At 48.3% G+C, this 23,328-nt stretch overlaps 1 protein-coding gene across 2 annotated transcripts; it reads right to left on the bottom strand.

The window, feature by feature from the left end:
- Window positions 1-6,783: 6,783 nt before the first annotated feature.
- BOLA3 (bolA family member 3) lies at window positions 6,784-14,563 on the bottom strand. Of its 2 annotated transcripts, XM_081101080.1 has the most exons (4): window positions 14,363-14,563; window positions 12,101-12,221; window positions 10,111-10,199; window positions 6,784-7,022 (listed from the first exon to the last, which is right to left on the bottom strand). In XM_081101080.1, exons 1-4 carry the CDS (start codon window positions 14,414-14,416, stop codon window positions 6,957-6,959), a joined length of 330 nt encoding a protein of 109 aa, XP_080957206.1. In that variant the 5' UTR covers window positions 14,417-14,563; the 3' UTR covers window positions 6,784-6,956. The 2 variants fall into 2 exon arrangements, with proteins under 2 accessions (XP_080957206.1, XP_080957207.1); XM_081101081.1 differs by lacking the exon at window positions 10,111-10,199 and having other exon boundaries at window positions 14,363-14,494.
- Window positions 14,564-23,328: the final 8,765 nt, after the last annotated feature.

Genomic DNA, 23,328 nt, shown 5'->3' with positions numbered 1-23,328 from the left:
AGCTCTAAATGGGTCAGAAGGAAGCCTCAGGTTGAGGCTTTCCTTTTAAAAAAAAAAAAAATTTGCTTTGAGAAAACATTAATTCATTTCCTTCCTCCTTTTAGAAAGGAAAATGAGGGCCTTGCCTCCACATGTGGACTCACTTCATCAGCTGAAATAAGAGAATCACATAATGGCAGGAGGGACTCACACTTGCTGCTCTGGGTGGGGGTGAGTCAAGGTTCCAGCAGTGAGTTAGCTCACCAGTTACTAGGGTTACCAACGTGAACTGTGGCAAACTTTTCTTAATGACAGCCTAACTTATAACTGTCATTTAAAAATATATATATTTTTTTATTGCTTTCAGAGAGAAAGGGAGAGAAACTTCAATCATGAGAATCATTGATCAGCTGCCTCCTGCACGCCCCCTAGTGGATCGAGCCCACGACACAGGCATGTGATCTGACTGGGAATCGAACTCTGACCTCCTAGTTCATAGGTTGATGCTCAACAACTGAGCCACGCCGGCCAGGCAACTATGTAATTTTTTGAATGTTGAAATTAAAATTTTTCTTATTAAAATGATTATGCCCTCACTGACAGGATATTGATAACACTTCTTATCTTGATCCAGATCTCTTTGGGTTGGGGGTGGGGTCTCAGTTCTCCTAAGTATTGCAGCAAAAAAATCAGCTGACCCTTAAACCATGGGGATTTGGTTTAGTGCGCCGTAAATGCTTCCCCCACTTCAGCACTAGTAAATGACCAGCTTTAGGCATGTTACCAAACAAAATGGGAGACCGAGGATTAAAATCTGACTTCCCTATGTCAGAAGATGAACTCATTTCCAAACTGTTCACTGTCAAAGAAAGCAAACTAACGCCCCCACCCACCTCCCCCAAAAAACAACCTAGAACAGTCAACAGTAACTTCTAAAAGGCTTGCCTTGAAAAACATCCTGTCCTTTGAAGGTGTGTTTTTTTCCCTTTAGACTTTTGCAAATTTGATTCAGAAAATAGCTCAATTGGTTTGTTATAGAGCAAGAAGTGTGTGTGTGTGGGGGGGGGGGATACATAGATTTATAACCATTATTTTAAGTTGTATGCCTCAGCACCAAGAACAGATGAAGATGTGGACACTGACTAAACAGTTTAAGATTACACACACACACACACACACATACACACACACATACACACATACACACACACATACAGACACACACACACTTTATTGATTTCAGAGAGGAAGGGAGAGGGAGAGAAAGATAGAAACATCAATAATAAGAGAGAATCATTGATCAGCTGCCTCCTGCACTGTGGATCGAGCCTGCAACCCGGGCATGTGCCCTTGACCAGAGTTGAACCCGCGACCTTTCAGTCCGCAGGCCGATGCTCTATCCACTGAGCCAAACCAGCTAGGGCCAGTTCAAGATATTTTGTAGCTTCCGTTCCTCCAGTCAGTGTCTGAAGTGTTAGAAAAAGGACTGAAACAATTTCCAAAGCATCAGGAATTTCCACTTTCACCTAACGTAGTCTGTGTTTCCTTCCAACAGTTCTCTGTTAAACAAGAGAAGGAAAATCTCTGCATGAAGCTTTCTCCCTTTACTTCGAAGGTTGATAGTGACACACTTACAGGTCAATAATGTGTGTGTGAGGCTTTGCCTCCCTAACCTTGTTTATAAACCCACCGACCCTCACCCGGACAATGCCCTCCTTGCACTCAGCCTGTCTGGGCGAAGCTGCTATTTCCTGACGTCCATACCTCGGGCAGTTGTTTGATTTTAATAACACCAGTGCACTTCTTTGGGGTGGTGTCTAAGACATGATTATTTAACATTTGCCAGAATGTTCAGAATAGTGTAAACATCTTCAGTCCGCCAACTGGATTGTGACTTCTTTTGTGCTCTTGATTTTTTCTCAAAATTGCTTTTTGTCAAACACATCCATATGGAATATAATTGTATGCACTGCTATTTAAAAGCTAAAGGGGCGCCCTATCCGGTTTGGCTCAGTGGATAGAGCGTCGGCCTGCGGACTGAAGGGTCCCAGGTTTGATTCCTGTCAAGGGCACATGCCTGGGTTGCGGGCTCGATCCCCAGTACAGGGTGTGCTGGAGGCAGCCAATCAATGATTCTCTCTCATCATTGATGTTTCTATCTCTCCCTCTCCCTTCCTCTCTCTGAATTAAACAAAAATATTACACACACACACACACACACACACACACACACACACACACTAACGGGTCATCAAAAACACGAACATTCTGAGAAATTGTCACGGTCAAGAGGAGCCTAAGGAGCCACGATGATAATGGCATGTGGTGTCGTGGAGGACAGACCTGGCGAAAGACGTTAGGGAAACACTAAGGAAGCCTGAATAAACTCTGGGCTTTCATTTGCAATGCTGAATTAATGCCGCTCCACTAATTGTAACAAAAGTGCCATAGCCGTGTACGCCTTCAAGAGAGGAAACGGAGTGTGGGCTATAAAGGAACTCTGTACTGTCTTCTCAATTTTTCTGTAAATCAAAAGTGTTCCAGAAAGTTATATAAACTGTTCTAAAAATAGTTTAAAAATAAAAACTAAAGTTATTACTTGAACTTCAGTTGTTTAAACTTTTTTACTCTTTTATCCATTTGTTTAGCTGCTCATTCTGCTGCTTAAAGACCTTTCGTGTGTTTTTTTAATATCTTTTTTTATTGATTTGAGAGAGAGGAAGGGAGAGGGATAGAGAGATAGAAACATTGATGAGCTGCCTCCTGCATGCCCCTTACTGGGGATGGAGTCTGCAACCAAGGTACATGCCCTTGGCCAGAATGGAACCCGGGACCCTTCAGTCTGCCGGCTGACGCTCTAGCCACTGAGCCAAACCGGCTAGGGCAAGACCTTTTGTTTTTTATAACTGCTGGAGAGGTGCCTGCTGGATGCTATGCATGAAAAGATTGTAGACACTTGGGTTCTGAATAAATTGTGTTTGAATAAAGGTCATCATGATTGTTTCTTTTTATTCTTACTCTAAAAGAAAATAATATATCTGGCATCTTTTAGTTGTACCCTTTTATCTGCCTCTCTAATAAACATATTTTTCTCAAAATACATGAAAGTGCATAAATGTCCTTTTAAATTCACAGTGGCAGGGTATCTTACAACAACCTATGAGATTGATATCCTGAAATGAGGTGCCTAAGATACTTAATCCTACTGGCATTATTAGAGCAAATGCAACCATAAAAGGTGTCAAAAGTCGGGTTCATTGGTAAGGAGTTGAGACGCCCTCCCACGGGTCCCAGGGGAAGAGCTGGGAGATGTGCTTTGGGTTCTTTAGGACGCAGGCCAGGGTTCAGATATGTGCCCACGTGTCTTACAGAGGCCTCTCCAAGAAGCACAGGCGAGGAACGCATGGGCGGCGCTGGACCGGGGCTGCGCTGCTCCAGGTGCTGGGGGAGACGTCACAGCGGGCGTCCTTTTCCCACGGATCTGCAGGCTGCATCCCGCCCAGGTGAGGTCAGGGCCTGCACGGGCTCAGCGGGCACTGGCGCTCTGCCGCCTTCTACCTTGTGGAATTAGGGGCGTGGGGGCAGATCCCAGAGACGGGTGATGGATGGAGGAAAGCAGGCAAACCGAGGCATGCACAGGAGCGCCCTGGAGGGGCAAGAGGGTGCGCTGGGCAGGCCTTGCAGGGGCAGAGGGACAGGGGGAGGGAGCCTGACTCATCCCCTCCGAGTCTAACTTTGACTACCTGGTCCCTGTGCGTCTACTCTCCCCACCCGTCACTAGCCAGCCTCTTAGACCTGAGAAGGACCCAGGTGGGAGTGCTTTCAATCCCCAGGTGGTTCTCACTTCCAGCCACTGAGAATCCCCCACCTTACATGCCCCCTTCTCTTAACCGGACTCCCAGAACTCATGACACAGCCCAGGGCTCTTTTGCTCTTTACCTGATGGATTCTCCTGATGTGAATGCCCAGCTCCGTCCGCCCTGAGCGTTACTCCAGCCACTAGAAGGTCCGTGGCCTGGCGGTCCCTGGGTCACCCTTTCCAGTTTGGTTCCCACGAAAGGGAATTGGATGTATTGACTCCTTGCTACGATGAATGTTGGGTGGGGCTGTGTGGCCCCAGGTCCGCTCCCGGATTGCAGGCCCGCTGACCCCATGACCACTAGCTGGGTGGTCTAGTCAGGGGTGAGAGGGGCCTACAGCAACCCCTGGAACACACCGGCCTGGGGGAGGGCTGTGGACAGGCCAGCTCCCTTATGGACTTGCCTCGTCAGCAAGCACCTACCTCAGGATTCTGAATTTTCTTTTGTTGTTGTTGGTCATCCTCACCCGAGGATATTTCCCATTGATTTTTAGAGTGGAAGAGAAGGAGAGAGACAGAGAGAAACATCGATGTGAGATGCAGCAATTGGTTGCCTCCTGCACATGCCCCGACCAGGGCCAGGTATCACGCCTGCAACTGAGGCACATGCCCTTGGATTCAAACCCAGGACCCTCCAGTCCACAGGCTGACACTCTACTGAGCCAAAACGGCTAGGGCAGGACTCTGAATTTTCCACTGGAAAACAGTACACTGTTTTTAAAGACACTTAGCTCAGAAAACATATCATCTTTCATAATTCAGCAGTTTCCACAGAGCACTTAATCAGAAAGCTAGGAGTTGGCTGTATCAGATGCCATGTTATACTCTGGCTACTAAAATGAGCAACTTCATCTTTTTTAATCAACTAAAAAATAAACCCGGTGATTCCTCTTCCAATTTTCCTTTTAACTTGAGGGAAGAACAACGTGGGAGGGCTACTTTAAAAATTTCTTGTTGCCAGATTTGGACGCAGACATGCAGAACTGGTAGAATTGACACACTTCACTGGGCCTGAGCATCCTCTGGGGTGGGCGGGGTGGGGTGAAGCAGAGGAGAGGCGACTTTCTGGCATCCCCAGACTCCTAGGAGGCTAGCAAGGCCACAATACCTCTTCCTCTAGTCAAGAACGTCTGTTGCTTTATTCCGGCCTCTTCTGTGGAGAACAGAAGCCTTACTTACTCTAGCAATTGTTCCTTCCTTCTCTCCAGAGTCTAGAGACATGATTCTCAGACTCCAGCTGATTGATTGGTCCAGGGTGGCTCCTGATTCAAGAGGGGCAGATCAGAGGCCTTCCCTGGCATCTTTGAACTGAACTTGGAAGGAAAGTATGCCCTTCTCCCGGCCTGGATATATTTTTATTGAGAGGAAGGAAGAGATAGAAACATCAATGATGAGAATCACTGATCAACTACCTCCTGCAAGCCCCACACTGGGGATTGATCCTGCAACCTGGGCATGTGACCTGACAGGGATCAAACCGTGACCTCCTGGTTCATAGGTTGATGCTCAACCACTGATCCATGCTGACTGGGCAACAATTAAGATATAAAGTTTAATGTATGGTACCAGGTGAGTGCTGGAAATATTAGGGGGAACACTTTGTAAAGCATGTGATTGCCTAAGCACTATGCTGTACACCTGGAACTAATACAAAATAATGTTGAATGTAAGCTGTAATTGAGAAATAAAATTTAAATATATATATAAATTAAGAGCTGCTAGCAATCTAATCACCGCTGTATTATAGTGGACACCAATGCAGAGTGAGAGATAATAATGCTGACCTGCCCTGGCCCGTTGGCTCAGTTGGTTGGAGCGTCGTCCATGCACCAACAGGTTGCAGGTTCGATTCCCAGTCAGGGCACCTACCTAGGTTTGGGTTTGGGTTCCCCAGTCGGGGCGCATGTGGGAGGCAAACGACCGTTGTTTCTCTCACATCCATGTTTCTCTCTCTCTAAAAATCAATTTAAAACATCCTTGGGTGAGAATTTAAAATTTAAAAAAAATAATAGTACTGATCTGCCGAGCAGACAGCAGATGCTAAGGCCTGGTGGCACTGTGTTCCTGCCATGTAGCCGTACCCTTATTCTTTCTGCAGTTTGGCTCATCAACCCTTCCTTCAGCATGTGAAATGCCTCGGTCCTCCCAGTAACACACAGGTGTGTCAGTTACCTGTCACGGCCAGAACCAATGCACCACTGCCCCCGCTTCCTGGCGTCACCGCTCCCAATTCAAAGTCCTGGGCAGATCTGTCTGAGTGGCTGAGTCTACATCTGCCTGTGCCTTACTTTCAAGAGAGCGAGGAAAGCAAGCCTTTCAGCTCCTGTCGGGAGGGGGGCTCCACCTCCCCCCGAGATGCAGAGGTGGGGATCTTCAAACACAGGACAAAGACCCTGATCCAGGCAGCACCAAATCCTGAGTCTATCCAGGGAGTAAGAAAACGAGGGTCCAAAATCATTCTCGTAAGAAGTTAGGAGGGGAAGGGAAGAGAGTGGTAAACTATGGGAAGAGCGAAACTGAAGGATCTTTTCTTAATATATTTTTAATGATTTTAGAGAAGGGAAAGGGAGAGATAGAAACATCAATGATGAGAGAGAATCGTTGATTGGCTGCCTCCTGCACGCCCCCTACTGGGGATTGAGCCCGCAACCCAAGCATGTGCCCTTGACCGGAATCAAACCTGGGACCTTTCAGTCCGCAGGGTGATTCTCTATCCACTGAGCCAAACCAGGTAGGGCTTTTCTTTTCTGTTCGATAAGATTAGGCCTGAGCCATTTCATAGATGACAAACAAGGAGGTCTCATGACAAGACAAAAGTAGCTGGCACTCCATCCTGCCTCTCCAGCAGCAGGACAGAGCTGTCCAAGGACAAGGCCACGCTGGACAAAAGGACATTGCTCCTAAAATAAAGGAACTAGAAGCGTTATTAATGACGCCTCAAAAGACTCAGTTATCTGTTGCCTTTAATTAACATCTAAATAGATAACATATTCTTCTATAATTATAACATGGAAATGTCTATGAACAAAATAGATAAATTTTTTGGCAAATGCCTAGGAAAGAATGGTCAAGTTCATCCAAGGTTTTAAGCAGCAGCATCTATGCAGCTGGGGCGTGGTCAGTGTTTGGGGACAGAGGTAAATATCCGCAATCCGTGCATTCCTTTGATTTCTTCCTTTAGGGCCTAAGGAAGGAAAAGAGCGTCATCATTTCCTTTGTATATGGCACTGGCTACAATGACAGCATCTTCATACAGCTCTCTATCTGTAAGACACTGTGCATCTTCTTGCAGCGCTTTTTCCTTTTTTTGGAAAACAATTTCTTTTTTTAAATCAGAATCTAACCTGGCTCAAAAATCAGAGGCCTAAGAAGGCATACAGTGACAGCTCCCTCCCACACCTGCCCTCCATCCCTCAGTGTCCACCTCCGTCCCCCAGTAGCAGTGGTTCTCAACCTCCTGGCCCTTTAAATACAGTTCCTCATGTTGTGACCCAACCATAAAATTATTTTCGTTGCTACTTCATAACTGTAATGTTGCTACTGTTATCAATCGTCATGTAAATATCTGATATGCAGGATGGTCTTAGGCGACCCCTGTGAAAGGGTCGTTTGACTGCCAAAGGGGTCGTGACCCACAGGTTGAGAACTGCTGCCCAATGGAGAACTGCTGTTAGTTTCTATGCGAAGACTCAACATTGCATAGTCAAGCTAATATAAATATATATTCCCCCCCACACACTACCTTTTTAAAACAAAAGGGTAGCACTTTAAACACACTGTTCTACACTCTGCTTTCCCCCTCACCACTGGAGAGCGTGCTGTATCGGCATAAAGAGCACATTCCTAGTTTGCGTCAGCCTGGCATGTGGATCTATCGTAACGGTTCAGCCCAGCCCATCACAATGAACTATTAGGCTGTTTTTTGTGTTTTGCTATTTCAAACATCAAGCAGCTGTTCTTTAAAACCACACTATTTAGCACAAATAGCCCACTTTTACTTGAAAAATAAAGTTGTAAAACATGAGACTCAGCACCAGGGCACAAACCTGAATGAGCCACCACAGCCAAACTGCACTCATTTCTCTGGCTCCCAAGAGGAAAGCTACTGGGCCCAGGAAGGCGTGGGCCCCGGGAGTGTAATCAGTGCGGGGGAGAGTCCACGTCCTCTACATTAGGCCCAAATCCGACCATCACAGTGGGGTGGACACCCCCCCCCCCCAGTCCGTCCAGCCATCTCCTGAGGAGCAGCTGCTTTCCACGCTGTGTCCTGCTTGCTGGCGGGACTGCCAACTGGCCTGGCACTGAGGGAGCTGTGCCCCGGACCCAGCCTGAGTGTTCAGGTGTGACAGCGGCTGTCATCTGGGGACACAGATGAAAAAGCCACGGGAAAATGATGAGAGAGGCAAGAGAAGTAACACAAGTCCACGAGAAAGGGACTCAGTGCCGTGATGGGTGCTGCCAGACCCCAAGCCAGCTCAGGGCTGTGGTGGGTGTTCCCAGGAGGGAGTGTCTGCTACTGAACTGGCCACTCCACTCGTGCAGGAGGCAGCCCAGGAGCGGGGCAGCTGGGGATGGAATGGGCAGAGAGGGACAGGGCATCGGGCCCAGGAGCACAAGGTGGGGAAAGGCTGGGAACGCACCGTGGCTCCCCAGGAAAAGCCTGGCTTCCAGTCAGGTATCTGAGGGGTGAACTAAGGCCGGCCACACAGGGACTGGTGATCCCAGGCCGGGAGGGTGGGACTGGACTCTGTGGGCAACCAGGATGCACAGGGAAGGGCTCTGAGCTGGGGAGACACAGGCAGAGACACCCTCGTGAGGACCCAGGTGACGAGCACCAGACAGGAAAGGGGCCAGAGAAGAGGTGAGGGCAACTGCTGTTTACCAAATGCCTTCCACATGCCGGCACGAGGCTGGGCACGTGTGGGCAATACCTCACGCGATCTTTGCCGAAGAGGAAACGAAGGCTCAGATCCCACTGCGAAGTGGAGAGCCAGGTCAGTGCGCACTCTCCTCCCTGCGGCTGCTCCCAGGGCGGGAACAGGATGCAAGGGGAAGAAACACCTGTTCTCCTCGCTCCCCTGGGGGCCTGGCCAGGAGTCGGCAGGGCCCAGAGGAATGGTGAGTTCACTCCTGAGGGTGGAGGAGCGTGAGCTGCAGTGGCAGGGGCACCCCATCCACAGGGAACCAAGCAGGGACACTGGAAGAGCCGAGTGGTTGCTGTTCCATCCCGACAGCCCGGCAGACCACTGCACCTTCGGGCCGTAGGTGTCCGCGTGCGAGTGAAGGGTTGGGCTCCACGATGATCCAAAGACAGATTTAGAAGGGAACCAGCCCACACAGGGCTGACAGGGCCAAGGGGCATGGGTATCCAGGATGCAAGGCAGACAATGCTGGAGTCAAGGGTGGAGGGCATTCATCCCTGTCAGGCGGGTCGGGAGGCAGCACTTGAGCTGGGCAGAGGAGGGAGGAAGGGAACCCTGCGGGGGGTCCGATCTGGGCGAAGCTCATGCACAGAGACCACGGGGCAGGGGCCAAGGGAGGGTGTGTGCCGAGACAGGCGTGGTGGGGGGGCTGGGGGGTGGGGGGTCGGGTCCTGGAACAGCAACCTGGGACGCCTGAACGTGATGTAGAAGGGGTCACAGAGGGGCTCTCATGACCAAAGCAGTGCTTTACAAATGCTAAACTAGTTCACAACATTGAAGACCTTCCAGAATGATGCCAAATATCCCTGCTGAAGGCGGCGAGTTTACAGACACGCCCCAGGGTCAAGGCTTGTATTAATTCCACGTAAAATAAGCGTAGATCATAAGTAAACCTGGCCTTGCCTGGTTAAAGCTGATGTTTCAGGCCCCTATGGTGCCTGTCACTGGGTCTGGGGCAGCTGGAGCAATTCTCAGCCATGTGTGCCCCAATCTGTACAGCAGTCCTGGAGAGAGGCTCAAAAAATCTTCACCTCTACAAAACGTATCTTTCGGCACGCCTACACTTACCAATACTATCCAATATGTGACCACAACAGTAACACTGGCTCATACAAAAACATGACGAAACTATTAGGTGGCTTGTTTTCCGTTTTGAAAAGAAGCCATAATTGTCCACAGTGGATTCCAGACAGTTCCCGGTTACATTTTCTCAGTCCTAGGTCCTGTTGGCATGACTGTGGTACTGCATTATTCTTTCCTACGACTGCCAGTCAACTACCATGCCGCCCGGCAGGCCCTCCCGGATGTAGGGACGGGTGGAGGGGCAAAGGGGCGCTGTTCCTCTCTGACCTGATTTACCATCTGGTGCTGCTGGACAGTCCTCTTCTCCTTAAATTCTTCTGACTCGATTTGGATTTCATACATTGCCCCACAGCCTCCTGAAATAAATGCAGTGTGAAAGCGTTTCCATTATTAAGTCGGGGCCGCCACAGCCCGGCAGGTCCTTGGAGTCCCGCACAGTCTCGAGGTCCGAATACTACTGTTCAGCAGAAAGTTGCTAAGACTGTTAGAAGCAGGCTACGGCTTAGGGTCTGAGCACACACACCTCCCGGCAGGCTGCCCCCATCCAAAACGTGTTCCTCCTTTTGCAAGGCAGGTGCCCCACCCAGGGTTGTCACTTGTGGGGAAGGAAAGATAAGGCACGAATGTAGGTTTTCCTGGTATTTCCTTTTATTAAGCCAACAAATGCCCTGGAAGAGGGTGGGAGGGACTGAATTTCAGTGTTCCACCTTCAAACTATACCAGCAATCGCTTTTTTTAGTGCAAAAATACACTAAAATTTGGTTTGAAAACTAGAATACTACCCAAAAGAAAAGAATGTGCAAGAGAAGCAGGGACATAGGAGCTGCAGCCCTGGCCAGTGTTGCTAAATGGTTAGAGAGTTGGCCCAGCAACAGAAGGGTCATGGGTTCGATTCCCAATCAAGGGCACGTGCCTGGGAGGCAACCAATCTCTCACTTGGAAGCTTCTCCCTTTCTCTCTCTGTCCCTCCCTTACACTCTCTTTAAAAAATCAATGGAAAAAATATCCTCGGGTGAGGATTAACAACCACAACAATAATGCTGGCTGCTGGCCGCCAGGCGGGTCTCTCTCCAGTGCCTCCGGCTCTGTAAGCAGCATGGGGTGTCATCGGGGTGTCATCAGGGCGTCAGCAGGGAGGGAGCAGCTTTCTGGTGAAGTGCTCGAGGCAGAGCTTGTGGTGGACTCATCCACACCCTGACCAAGCTCTGTCTGGGGAGCTAGTGCTGTGACTGATGAGAAAGAGAATTCCCCCCCCCCCCCCCGTGCTGTTACACCAGGCCGCTGTGTGCAAAGTGCTCTGTTACCCTTCTCTTACGAGCCCTGAGTCCAAGCTTTGCTTAAACCAAGGCTGCCGGCCTCAATGCCCTCTGTACTTGTCCCAGGCTGGGCAGAGTCAGACAGGAGGTCAAGTTCCGGCTCTGCCTACGTGGGCCGGGGCAGGTACAGGGCTGGTGATATCAAGGCCTCAGCATGGCCGAGACCCCGGCAGAGTGCGCACCCACCTCCCATTCCAAAGGCTCTTCCGATTGGTTCATCTCTAGTTCCCAGAACAATACTTTTTTCTAAACCTTCTCCCAGTGTTAGGTTCTCAGGGAAGCCTGTGGGCCGTTGTGGCTGTGCAGAGCGGCAAAGACCGAGTCTGGGTGTGGGAGTCAGGGGCCTGCCCACTGCCAAGCTCCCCCTCCCTCCGCCCCCCGCATGGGTGTGTCTGGCAAAAGGCCCTATCTCCCCCGTCCTGTGGGTGCAGGAGGTGACTGCCCAGTCAGCTCCTACCACACAGCCGGCCTGAGGAATGCACGGTCTGGCTGGGGCAGGAAACCGGCTCAGGCCAGAGTCTGCCCTGGGTCCTGGTCGGCCGCCTCCTCCCTGTGAGGAGCTGGGCAGGTTCCTGGGCCTCCCTGGGCTCATCTCTGCGTGAGGAAAGTGAGGCAGCTACTTTCCTCCAAGGGACACACTCCCCCTGGTCCGCTCCAGCTCTGACGTTCGAGGGCATCAGGAGAATGTGGGGGGATTTCTGAAAAGCCCATCTGGCGGTCAAATTAAAGGCCGGACCAGAGCCCAGGGGTGACTGAGAGGGAACTCATCCCCCCAGTTTCCCTCCATGGTTCGGTAGCCCCGCTTCCACATCTGCCCCAGAGCCACCCACATTAAGGAGCAATCAAGTGCCTTTTGCTAAGCCCACCGCCCCCTCCCCGCCCTCTGCCCCTCCGGAGAACAAAATCCTATCAAACTCTGGGGGAAGATGAGGAAACCTTACCTGAAATGTCAGTGACTTTGATAGTTGTAGCTCGAGGAAAGCTTTCTTTGAGGATTTGGGTTACTTTGAGCTCCCCCTCAGACTGCGAGGCAAACATCCGCTGGGTGCAGCGAAGAGGAAGCTGCCACAGAACAGAGAAGACGGAAGAGGCATGGCTGAGCAAGACGACGCTGCCCCCAGGGGGCCACTGTGCAGGACCCACCTGCCATCTCCCCCACCCCCCGCACCTCCCCCCCACCCCGGCAGGGCCAGCGTGACCCTGGGCTAAGTCATCTAAGCTCACTGGGATGCAGAATCAGCTTTCTTGGGGGGGGGGGGGGGTGATTGTAAATAACTCATTTGGACTCTAGAGACAAGGCCCCAAACCTAATTCAACGGATGTTTGACTTGCCATGATGATGCCGGGAGAGAGACTATCATGCTGCCAGTTGTACAGGTGAGGAAACTGGCATTAAGTAATATGCCCAAGGCTGGATCCATTAGTAAAATGCAGAGCTGGGAGAGGCCAGGCAGCTGTGCCCCGCTGGCCCAAGGTGCCACTGACCAGGACTGGTGGGGCCAAAATGCCACCGACCCTTCAGGCCTGATTAATATTCCCGCCTCTCCAGTGGGATATGACCTTGTGACCTACTGTTCAATAAGCCAGTGACCTTTTGCAACATGAATTCTCACTGGGGAGAAGCAGAATTCTATTAAACCACCTGAAGGAGAAACATTTTTAGATTATTTGCCTTTGGCAACCACTCTCCCCCCTCCCCTAACAGCTACCACAGGGACCCAGTGCTTCCGAGGGGAGCGTATCTCAGTCCTTAGGGGTGAAGGCACAGAAAACCAGGCCAGCAGCCCCTTGGCTGAGCTGATGCTGAGAAGGGAGGCGTAATATAGGGTACGACAGGCCTTGAATGTCAGGCTAAAGATTTTGGACTCAGTCAGGCATCTTGGTGCCAAAGTCACCTGCACAAAGCGGTGTCTTTTGAAGCTCGTCAGGAAAGATGCCCAGGTAAGAGGCAAAGGCAGCAGCGCCAGCTCGGGTCCCTGACTGGAGGAGGACGGCAGATGGGGCACACCTGCACTGTTTATCCCGTGCTGGTGCTAAAGGGACCTCCCCCCCACGCTCAGACCTGGCCACCCTCAGGCCTTTCCTGATGGCCCAGAGCAGGGTCCTGTGTGATAGAAGCTCGGGGCACCTTCTTTAAAATGACCACCTGGTCTCAAAGGCCACGACCGAGTCTGTCCTGTTACTGCAGCCCTCCAGGGCTGAGCCAGGGCAGGCCCTCGGAGGACCTGGGGATGGATGATGGATTGATGGATGGATGGATGGATGGATGGATGGACGGATGGACGGATGGATGGATGGATGGATGAGCAGGGAAAGGACCACACAATTCAGGACATGCCTACTGGACACCCACAAAGAAGTCCGGCAGGCAGCTGAAATGCAGGTCAGCAGAAAGAGCTGGACTTACACTGAGTGCTGTGTGAAGGGAGAAAATGTTGTGGATCTGGGTGGGGTGGAGCGGGGGAGGGGGGACAAAGGCAGAGAATAATGGGGTGGCGGGCAGAGGGCAACCACTAAGGAGTGCGGTGGTTGTCAGCGCTGCAGATTTCTCAGGAGAAGCCTTTCCTGCGTAGATGTGTGGGCAGCGGCCTTTAAACAGGCAACCAACTGGCAAAGTCGCCAGCTGCCGCCGGGCCACGCTGACAGTCACCCGTAGACCTGCCAGGGGAGCGGGTCCAAGGCCAGCCGGGGAGCAGGAAGCATAAGGGAGGACGGGGAAAGAGGTGGGTGAAGCGAGGAAGGGATGAATCAGAAGGGGCAGAGGGAATGAGGAGCGCGTGGTGAGTGCCCTCTGCTGGGCGCGGCGCCGGGACTGAGGGATTTGTGCGGGTCAAGGTCAACGAGGCCGGCGGACGTTCCCACAGTCCAGACCCCGCCACATGCCCGGCACCCGCGCGGTGACTCCAGCTAGGACTCCGATGCCCGCGGCTCGATAGATCCGCACTGCTTTTCCCGTGCCGCTGAACTGGGGTGTCGGGGTGTCGGGGTGTCCCCTCCACCAGGCCTCCACCCAGCTCTGGGGGTCCCCCGCGCACCGGGTCCTGACACTTCCCCGAATGCCAGTTGCCGGGACCACTGAACGAATGAATCGACGAGTGAAAGAATGAATGAACGAGAGAAAGGACGGGGAGCCCCTGCCCCGACCCCGCGGCCCCCCCGCAGCTCTCGCCCCGGGGCGAGCACTTGGCCCTGCCCGTGCTCACCCCGCGGATCCGGCGGAGCAGAGGCGCTGCCGCGGCCGGGCTCCACGCCGCCATGCCCGGCCGACGCGACCCGCCGCCCGAGGTCGCCGGGTCTCCCGAAAGGCGAGGAGCCCAGAAGCGTAAGCCACCGGGGCGACCGAGGCTGCCCCCTGCTGTCCGGAGGCCGCGGGCGGCCCGCGCCGCTCCGCCCCTCGCCCCGCCTGGTCTGAGCCTGCGGGACGCGCCACCTGGGACCTGCCGCGCCCCGCCCAGGGCCCTGCCCACTCGGCGCTCCGACAGCCAATCCCGGCCCGTTCGACCAGCGGGGCCCGCCCCCTCAGCCTGCAAACTCTACCCAGGTGTTTCTCCTGTCCCAGTGCCCCTCGTGCCCTGGGCCGATTCCCTCTCTCCCGCTCCCGCAACCTGGCTTCCCTGCTGAGGGGCTTGGGTTTCTCCCTCCAGAAAAGAGGAGCCGGAGGAGGACCTGAAAACAGGGGTGTCGTTTTCAGATTTGCGTGTTAGGAAGGTCCCGGTGGCTCCTGCGAGGAGGAGGGACTGTAGCGGCTGGAACTGGAGCTGAGGACGAAGTTCCGAGGCTGTCGATACCTGGCAGGTGAGACCCGAGGCCTGAACTAGAGCCGCGGCAGCGGGGAGGACAGGAGTGGATTGATTTTTTGGGTGAGGGGAATGCAATGCGGTGACTAGATTGGGGGTGAGGGTGAGGAAGTCGTCTGGGGTGGCTCCCAAGTTTCTGGCTTGGACAACTTAGTGGGTGGAGGAGGCCCAGGCTGGGCGTGAAGGGGGAGCGCCAAAGTCAGCTTTGGACTTGCCTGAGTTTAAGGTGCCTGCGGAACACGGCCCACCTGAAGCTTAGGCTCCACCGACGGTGGAGTCGCAAGAATGTAGTGGAAGCTGACGCCATGAGGTAAGATTGTCAGCAAAAACTGCCCCGCCTATATCCTTTTGGTAAACCAGCTCTTTTTGCTATTTCATTCCGGCCTATCCAATCAATAACCTGCAGCGTTTCAATGGATGGGTTGGTCAGACCTACCGTTGTTCTTTAAAGTGCTCAGCTAAAAATGTGCTCATTCATTACAGTATGGAGTGACTCCTACATCTTGTCTCTCATTAATTTCTCCTTTGAATTACTGCAATAGCCTCTCTCACACGTCTTTTCTTAGAAATTTTGGTTGGTAGGATTAAAGACACTTTGCTAACTTTTAATTTTTCTTGTTGTCAATGACATAATTAACACTGACAACAATGTTTAATCCATTGGTGTAGTGGTGAACTCTTTGCTACTCAAACCACAGGTGCAGGTGCGGCAGACCCACCCCACTTTAGGAGTGACAACTAGACCCAGGTCTGGCCAATTAGACTTAGGGATTGGTTTAGGGTTGGTCACATGTTCTGAGCCAGACCAATGACAGATGGTCTAGCCTAGGGCTAGTAGAGAACCACTACTAGGGCAGTGGTTCTCAACCTTGGCTGCACCTTAGAATCACCTGGGAATCTTTTTAAAATCCTGATTTCTGGGCCTCATCCTCCGGGAATTCTGTTTGTTATGGGGTGAGGCCACAACATTAGTAACAAACAGAATTTCCGGAGGATGAGGCCCAGAAATCAGGATTTTAAAAAGATTCCCAGGTGATTCTAAGGTGCAGCCAAGGTTGAGAACCACTGGTCTAGGGATTTTTCTGGAACTAGAGAAAAGATCATTTTCAACTGGTTGCTAAACTGGTAGAAAGCCTACTCCAGGCTGTTATCTTTGCAACCATGTGGGCAGAGCCACTTTGGAAATGAAGCACACAGAAGAAAGCCGAGCTGAGAGGACAAGTTTGACACTGCTTGTACAACTGGAAACCGGCAGTGCCAGAAATGAGCACCAAAGACATTTTAGTTGGTGTTAACTTAAAAGTTAAAAAGACCTTTCAAAGTGAGAGGAAAACAAGTGTTTATTTGAGATCAATAAGAATAGGTATCTGGGCCCTAGCAGGTTTGGCTCTGTGGATAGAGTGTCCGCCTGCTGACTCAAGGGTCCCAGGTTCAATTCCGGTCAAGGGCATGTACCTTGGTTGCAAGCACATCCCCAGTATGGAGCGTGCAGGAGGCAGCTGATCGATGTTTCTAACTCTCTATCCCTCTCCTTTCCTCTATGTAAAAATTCAATAAAATATATTTTTTTTTAAAAAAAAGAATAGGTATGCCCTAACTGGTTTGGCTCAGTGGATAGAACGTCGGCCTGCGGACTGAAGGGTCCCGGGTTTGATTCCAGTCAAGGGCATGTACCTTGGTTGCGGACACATCCCCAGTGGGGGGTGTGCAGGAGGCAGCTGATCGATGTTTCTCTCTCATCGATGTTTCTAACTCTCTATCCCTCTCCCTTCCTCTCTGTAAAAATTCAATAAAATATATATTAAAAAAAATAAAGAATAGGTGTCCAGGAATCATTCATTCAGGCAGAAGTCCAAATATTGTTCAATTAGGAGACAAAGGCAATGGGTATTTATGACAAAGGAAAAGGGATCAATTACATCAGAAAGAAAGCATTTCTATTGGTGCAGATAACCTAGGGATGTTAATTTATTTATTTTTATTCTTAGTAGTATTATAGATATCTCCCATTCCACACCCTTTCCCCCCTCCGCTTAGTCCTACTCTCCCCCAACCTTCCACCCCCGTCTTCACTACCCTATTGCCATGTCCATACGCTATGCATATAAGTATGTAAGTTCTTTGGTTTACCTCTTCTCGTCCCTCAACCCCACGTTGAGGTATGGCAGTCTGTTCCATGCTTCAGGTCTTATTTTGTTGGGCAATTCATTTTCTTCATTGGATTCCACAAATAAGTGAGACTGTGTGATATTTGTCTTCCTCAGTCTGGCTTATTTCACTTAGCATAATTTTTCCAGGTCCATCCATGATGTCCCAAAGGGTAAGAGATCCCTCTTTTTTAGAACTGCATAGTATTCCATTGTGTAAATGTCCCACAGCTTTTTTATCCATTCATCTACTGATGAGCACTTGAGCTGTTACAAATCTTAGCTATTGTAAATAACGCTGCTATGAACATAGGGGTGCATATATTCTTTCTGATTGGAGTTTTGGGGTTTCTTAGGATATATTCCCAGAAGTGAAATTGCTGGGTCAAACAGAAGTTCCGTTTTTAATTTTTTGAGAAAACGCCATGCTGTTTTCCATAGTGGCCGCACCATGTGCATTCCCACCAGCAGTGAACTAGGTTTCCCTTTTCTCCACATCCTCATCAGCACTTGTTTGTTGATTTTGTTGATGATAGCCATTCTGACAGGTGTGAGGTGATATCTCATTATAGTTTTAATTTGCATTTCTCTGATGATTAGTGACTTTGAGCATTTTTTCATATGTCTCTTGGCCATTTGTATGTCCTCTTTGGAGAGAAGTCTATTCAGGTCTTCATTTTTTTTTATTGGATTGTTTGTCTTCCTTTTGTTGAGTTGTATGGATATTTTATATATTTTGGATATAACCCCTTGTCAGATGTATCATTGACAAATATTCTCCCATACGGTGGGTTCCCTTTTCATATTGATGTTGGTTTCTTTTGCTGTGCAGAAGCTTTTTATTTGGATGTAGTACCATTTGTTTATTTTCTCCTTAGTTTCCTTTGCCCTAGGACAGTAGTCAGCAAACTCATTTAGTCAACAGAGCCAAATATCAATAGTACAACGATTGAAATTTCTTTTGAGAGCCAAATTTTTTAAACTTAAACTATATACGTAGGTACATTGTTATTAACTTAATTAGGGTACTCCTAAGGATTAGGAAGAGCCACACTCAAGGGGCCAAAGAGCAGCAGTTTGCCGGCCACGGCCCTAGGAGATCTATCCGTAAGCATATTGCTAAGTGAGATGTCTGAGACTTTACTGCCTATTCAGTGATGGCGAACCTTTTGAGCTTGGCGTGTCAGCATTTTGAAAAACCCTAACTTAACTCTGGTGCCGTGTCACATATAATAGAAATTTTTTGATATTTGACACCATAGTAAAATAAAGACTTATATTTTTGATATTTATTTTATATATTTAAATGCCATTTAAACAAAGAAAAATCAACCAAAAAAATGAGTTCGCGTGTCACCTCTGACACGCGTGTCATAGGTTTGCCATCACTGGCCTATTTTCTCCTCTAACATTTTTATGGTTTCATGCCTTACTTTTAAGTCTTTTATGCATCTTGAGTTTATTCTTGTTGGTTGTCTAGTTTCATCTTTTTGCATGTCCAGTTTTCCCAACACCATTGGTTGAAGAGACTGTCTTTACTCCATTGTATGTTACCTCTTTTGTTAAATATTAACTGACCGTAAATGGTGTGGGTCAATTTCTGGGGTCTGTGTTCTGATCCATTGGTTTAGGTATATGCCTGTTCTTGTACCAGCACCAGGCTGTTTTGGTTACAATGGCTTTGTAGACCAGTTTGATATCCAGTATTGTGATTCCTCTTACTTTGTTCTTCTTTCTCAAGATTGCTGCAGCTAGTTGGGGTCTTTTATGGTTCCATATAAATTTTTAGATTATTTGTTCTAGCTCTGTGAAATATGCCATTGGTATTTTAACAGGGATTGTGTTGAAGCTGTAGATTGCTCTGGGTAGTATAGACATTTTAATTATGTTAATTCTTCCAATTTATGAACATGGTATACACTCCATTTGTTTGTATTTTCTATTTTTTTTAAATTTTTATTGTTGAGTACTACAGATGCCCCTCTTTTTTCCCCCCATAGCTCCCCTTCACCTGGTTCCCACCCAGCCCCAGGCCTTCAACACCCTATTGTGTGTGTCCCTAGATAATGCATATATGCATGTAAGATCTTTGGTTAATCTCTTCCCGTCCCCTTCCCCCATTCCCTCTGAGATTTGTCAGTCCCATGTTCGATTTTATTTACTAGTTATTTTTGTTCAGTAGATATCTTGTTCATTCATTTTTAGATTCAATTGTTGATATGTATTTATTGCCATTCTATTCATATTTTTGGTATTTTTCTTATTCTTTTTCCTATTCTTAAAGAATACCCTTCAACATTTCATGTAATACTGGATTGGTGGTGATGAACTCCTTTAGCTTTTTCTTATCTGTGAAGCTCTTTATCCGACCTTCAATTCTCAGTGAGAGCTTTGCTGGATAATGTTGGTTGTAAGTCCTTGCTATTCATTACTTTGAATGCTATTCATTACTTTGAATATTTCTTGCCACTCCCTTCTGGCCTGCAAAGTTTCTGCTGAGAAATCATATGAGCACTCCCTTGTAGGTAATTAACTGCTTTTCTCTTGCTGCTTTTAAGATTCTCTCTGTCTTTAATCCTTGGCATTTTAATTATGATGTGCCTTGGTGTGGGCCTCTATGGGTTCCTCTTGTTTGGAACTCTCTGCACTTCCTGGACTTGTAAGTCTATTTCTTTTACCAGGTAGAAGTTTTCTGTCATTATTTCTTCAAATAGGTTTTCAGTATCTTTCTCTTCTCCTTCTGGCACCCCCATAATGGAAATATTGGTACACTTGAAGTTGTCCCTGAGGCTCCTTACATTCTCTTATTTTTTGGGTTCTTTTTTCTTTATGCTCTTTTGATTGGGTTTTTTGTTGTTGTTTTTGTTGTGCTTCCTCATATTTCAAGTTGGTAATTTGATTCTTAGACTCCTCTACTCCACTGTTGAATCCCTGTAAACTATTCTTTATTTCAGTTACTGTATGCTTAATTTCTGACTGGTCCTTTTTCATGTTTTTGACATTCTCACTAAGATCCTTAAAAGTTTTGCTAGGTCCCTTGAAGCTCTCATGAAGATCCTTGAGTAACCTTTTAACCATGGTTTTAAACTCTGTATCCAGTAGTTTGCTTGCTTCCATTTCTTTCATTTGTGACATGCTTCGTTGTCTCTGCATTTTGGTTGCTTCCCAGTTTGTTTCTATGTATTAGATAGAGCTATGTCTCTTGGAGTTGGTAGAGTGGCCTTGGGTAGTAGGTGTCCTGTAGGGCTCAGTGGCTCAGCCTCCCCAGTCACCTGAGTTGGGTACTCTAGGTGCACCACTGTGTGGGCTTGTGCACTCTTGTAGTTGAGCCTTGATTGCTGTTGGTGCCACTGGGAGGAATTGACCTCCAGGCCAACTGGCTATGAAGACCAGCTGTGACTACAGTGGGAGAGCTGCTATGCAGGAAATGGAGGACTTGCTTCAGTGGGGCTTTGGTGCTCACTGAGTCTGCCCATTGAGTGTGTCGCTTGTGGATGTGTAGAGTTGTAATCTGCTATGGTCTGAAGCTGTCCACTGGGTGCACTGGCTCTAGGGTCTCCAGGGAGGTGCAAAATTAGCCATTGCCTGGGGCCACCTGGCAGGAGCTAAAGAAAAATCTGCAGATGCCTTCTATTTGTATTGGGTTTGGAAGTGCCCAGGCGAGGTCCAGCTGTGAAGCAAGGCAGGCTGGTGCTAATGCCAGGTATGGGCCTTTTGATAGGTCTGGGACATGCTGTCACTGTGACTAGCTGCAGCTTGTTTGAGAGATTTTAGCAAAGTTTGAAACCTGAGCCAGGACAGGCTGTTCATATGGAAAAGCTGCTACAAACAGTTTGGGTGGGACTGTAAATAGTATGGGGCAGGGTCTCAAGGAATCACTAGGGCCAAGAAAACGGTTTGAGCCAGGTTGATGGGGACTCAGATATGGCTGCCAGCCAGACAGGGGATGTCCCAGCACAGGAACAATGACTCCTGCAAGCACCCCTGTCTGGAAGAAAGCCACCCTGAGTTCCTGCCCTGATGCCAGACAATCCAGTTCCTCCCTGCATGTGTCTGGGTCCCCCAACACCTTCTAGTGCTGGAGCTCATAGGGTTTGAGTCCAAGTAAGTTTGTGCACCTGCCCTTTATGAGGGACACCTGGGTCTCTGGCGGCCCCTGTTCTGCAGCCACAATCCCCACAGGTTTTTATAGCTCATGGTTGCAGGGACTTCTCTTCCCAGCTCTGAGACCCTAGGTTAGGGATCTGGTGTGGAGCTGACACCCCTTGACCACATGAGGGGCCTCTGCAGAGATGATCTCCCTCCCAATTAATTAAAAAATGCAGCACACAAGGGTGCCAGACCAGTCTGTCCTGCACCTCCTGCCTGCCTACCAGTCTCAATGTGCTTTCTTCTTTACTTCTCTAGTTGTAGGATTTCCATTCACCCAGCTTTCAGGCAGTTCTGAATGATGGTTATTCTGTATTGTAGTTGTAATTTTGATGTGGTTGTGGTATGTGGCAGATACAGGTGTTTATCTATGCCTCCATCTTGGTTCTCCCCCCTATAATTCCTTATTCTGGTCAGGACACACACATCTAGCTTTTGGGAGTTCAGAAACTGACATCTGGTGGTCAGTGGTAAAGATGCAGGTTGAGGTGTCCATACCTAGCCAGAGAGCAATGGAGTATCTGATAGAGAAGGTCCAAGGCGTGTTTTGGACATTGTTTCTGACTGTGCAGCTTTGAAGAATGACTCTGGCCCTTCCAAAGATTATTTGGTTTATTCTACTACTCATTTATAAAGTTTGAAATAGCTTTCAAATTTAGCCATTAGATACTTAACATTTTTATAGTCAATTTTAAGCCTAATAAAACTGTCCAAAAATTCCAAAACTGACTGTAGCTTACCCATATTATTTAGCCACAGTCATTAAGTTTTTATTTCACATTCATTAAAGTTTTTTTTAAAGATTTTTTTAAAAATATATTTTATTGATTTTTTACAGAGAGGAAGGGAGAGAGATAGAGAGTTAGAAACATCGATGAGAGAGAAACATCGATCAGCTGCCTCCTGCACAGCTCCCACTGGGGATGTGCCCGCAACCCAGGTACATGCCCTTGACCGGAATCGAACCTGGGACCCTTCAGTCCGCAGGCCGACGCTCTATCCACTGAGCCAAACCGGTTTCAGCTCATTAAAGTTTTTAACTTTACCCAATGAAGGTCAAAATAATCCTAGCACTATTTTGACTGGACCTAAAATTAAGTATCTATAATTTGGACCTCTAAAAATAATATTTCTCTTACAATAATGAAAAATGGCTGAGGTGGGAGTGTCTTTTAGATAATGCTGAGTACTCAATTTCAAGGTCAGAAAATTAAGAAGTCTAGTCTCTCCTCTTCCCTTTTCTCAATCTCATAGCCAGGAATGTAGATCTGGGTTAGCAAAGTAGAAAGGAGACCACTTGTTTTTTTCTCTGGGATGTGCCACTGTACCCTTTCTTCTAAGAGATAAGAAAACATTTTAGCTACTAAATGTTAAGCAAAGACAATCTTCTGCAGAGGCTGCAAAAATTCTCAAGTTTCAAAAATAAGTGTGTTGAGACACATATCTTAGTCATTACTTTCTTTCAATATATTTTATTCTGATGAAGTTACAAAAGTAGATACAAATTACTTTTTTTAAAGTATAGTTAACTGACTTAGAAAAATAGATAAAGCCCCTAAAGATTTAAAAATATAACGTAAGTTTTCATGTAAAGAACATTTAAAAGTATTTTAGATGGTAACCAAAACTAACTTATATAAGCTATTTTTGATGTAGACCAAACATAATAAATCAGCAGTCTATTTGGATTTACAGAATACTTGTTTGGAATAGAATCTGATAATGAGGGAAAACCCAAGTGAATTTCAATGCAGTTGTTTCAATAAAATTACAATCACATGTAATATACCCCAAAAGGCTTTTACAGTCTGAAATATCAAAATCTAATGTAAAAATACAGGAAGACTGAGGGACTACTATTTTCCCTCTTTGCCAGAATTCTACATTAAATAGTAAACCCACTTATTGGAACAAATATCAGGAGGAAATAATGTCCCTGTTGAAGATGCTCAGTTTGGTGTCCCAGGCCAGCATTTTTTAGGCTGGAGTTCTACAGACAGCAGACGGCCTCCTCTAACCACACAGGGGTAACACCAGTGCTGTGACTGGGGCTGCTTCTAAACAAATTTCTAGGAC

Source organism: Myotis nattereri (assembly GCF_964212035.1).
Source record: "Myotis nattereri genome assembly, chromosome: 10".
Classification (NCBI taxonomy): Eukaryota; Metazoa; Chordata; class Mammalia; order Chiroptera; family Vespertilionidae; genus Myotis; species Myotis nattereri.
Note: the sequence above shows the minus strand (reverse complement) of the source record. Positions and strands in the feature narration are given on the sequence as shown.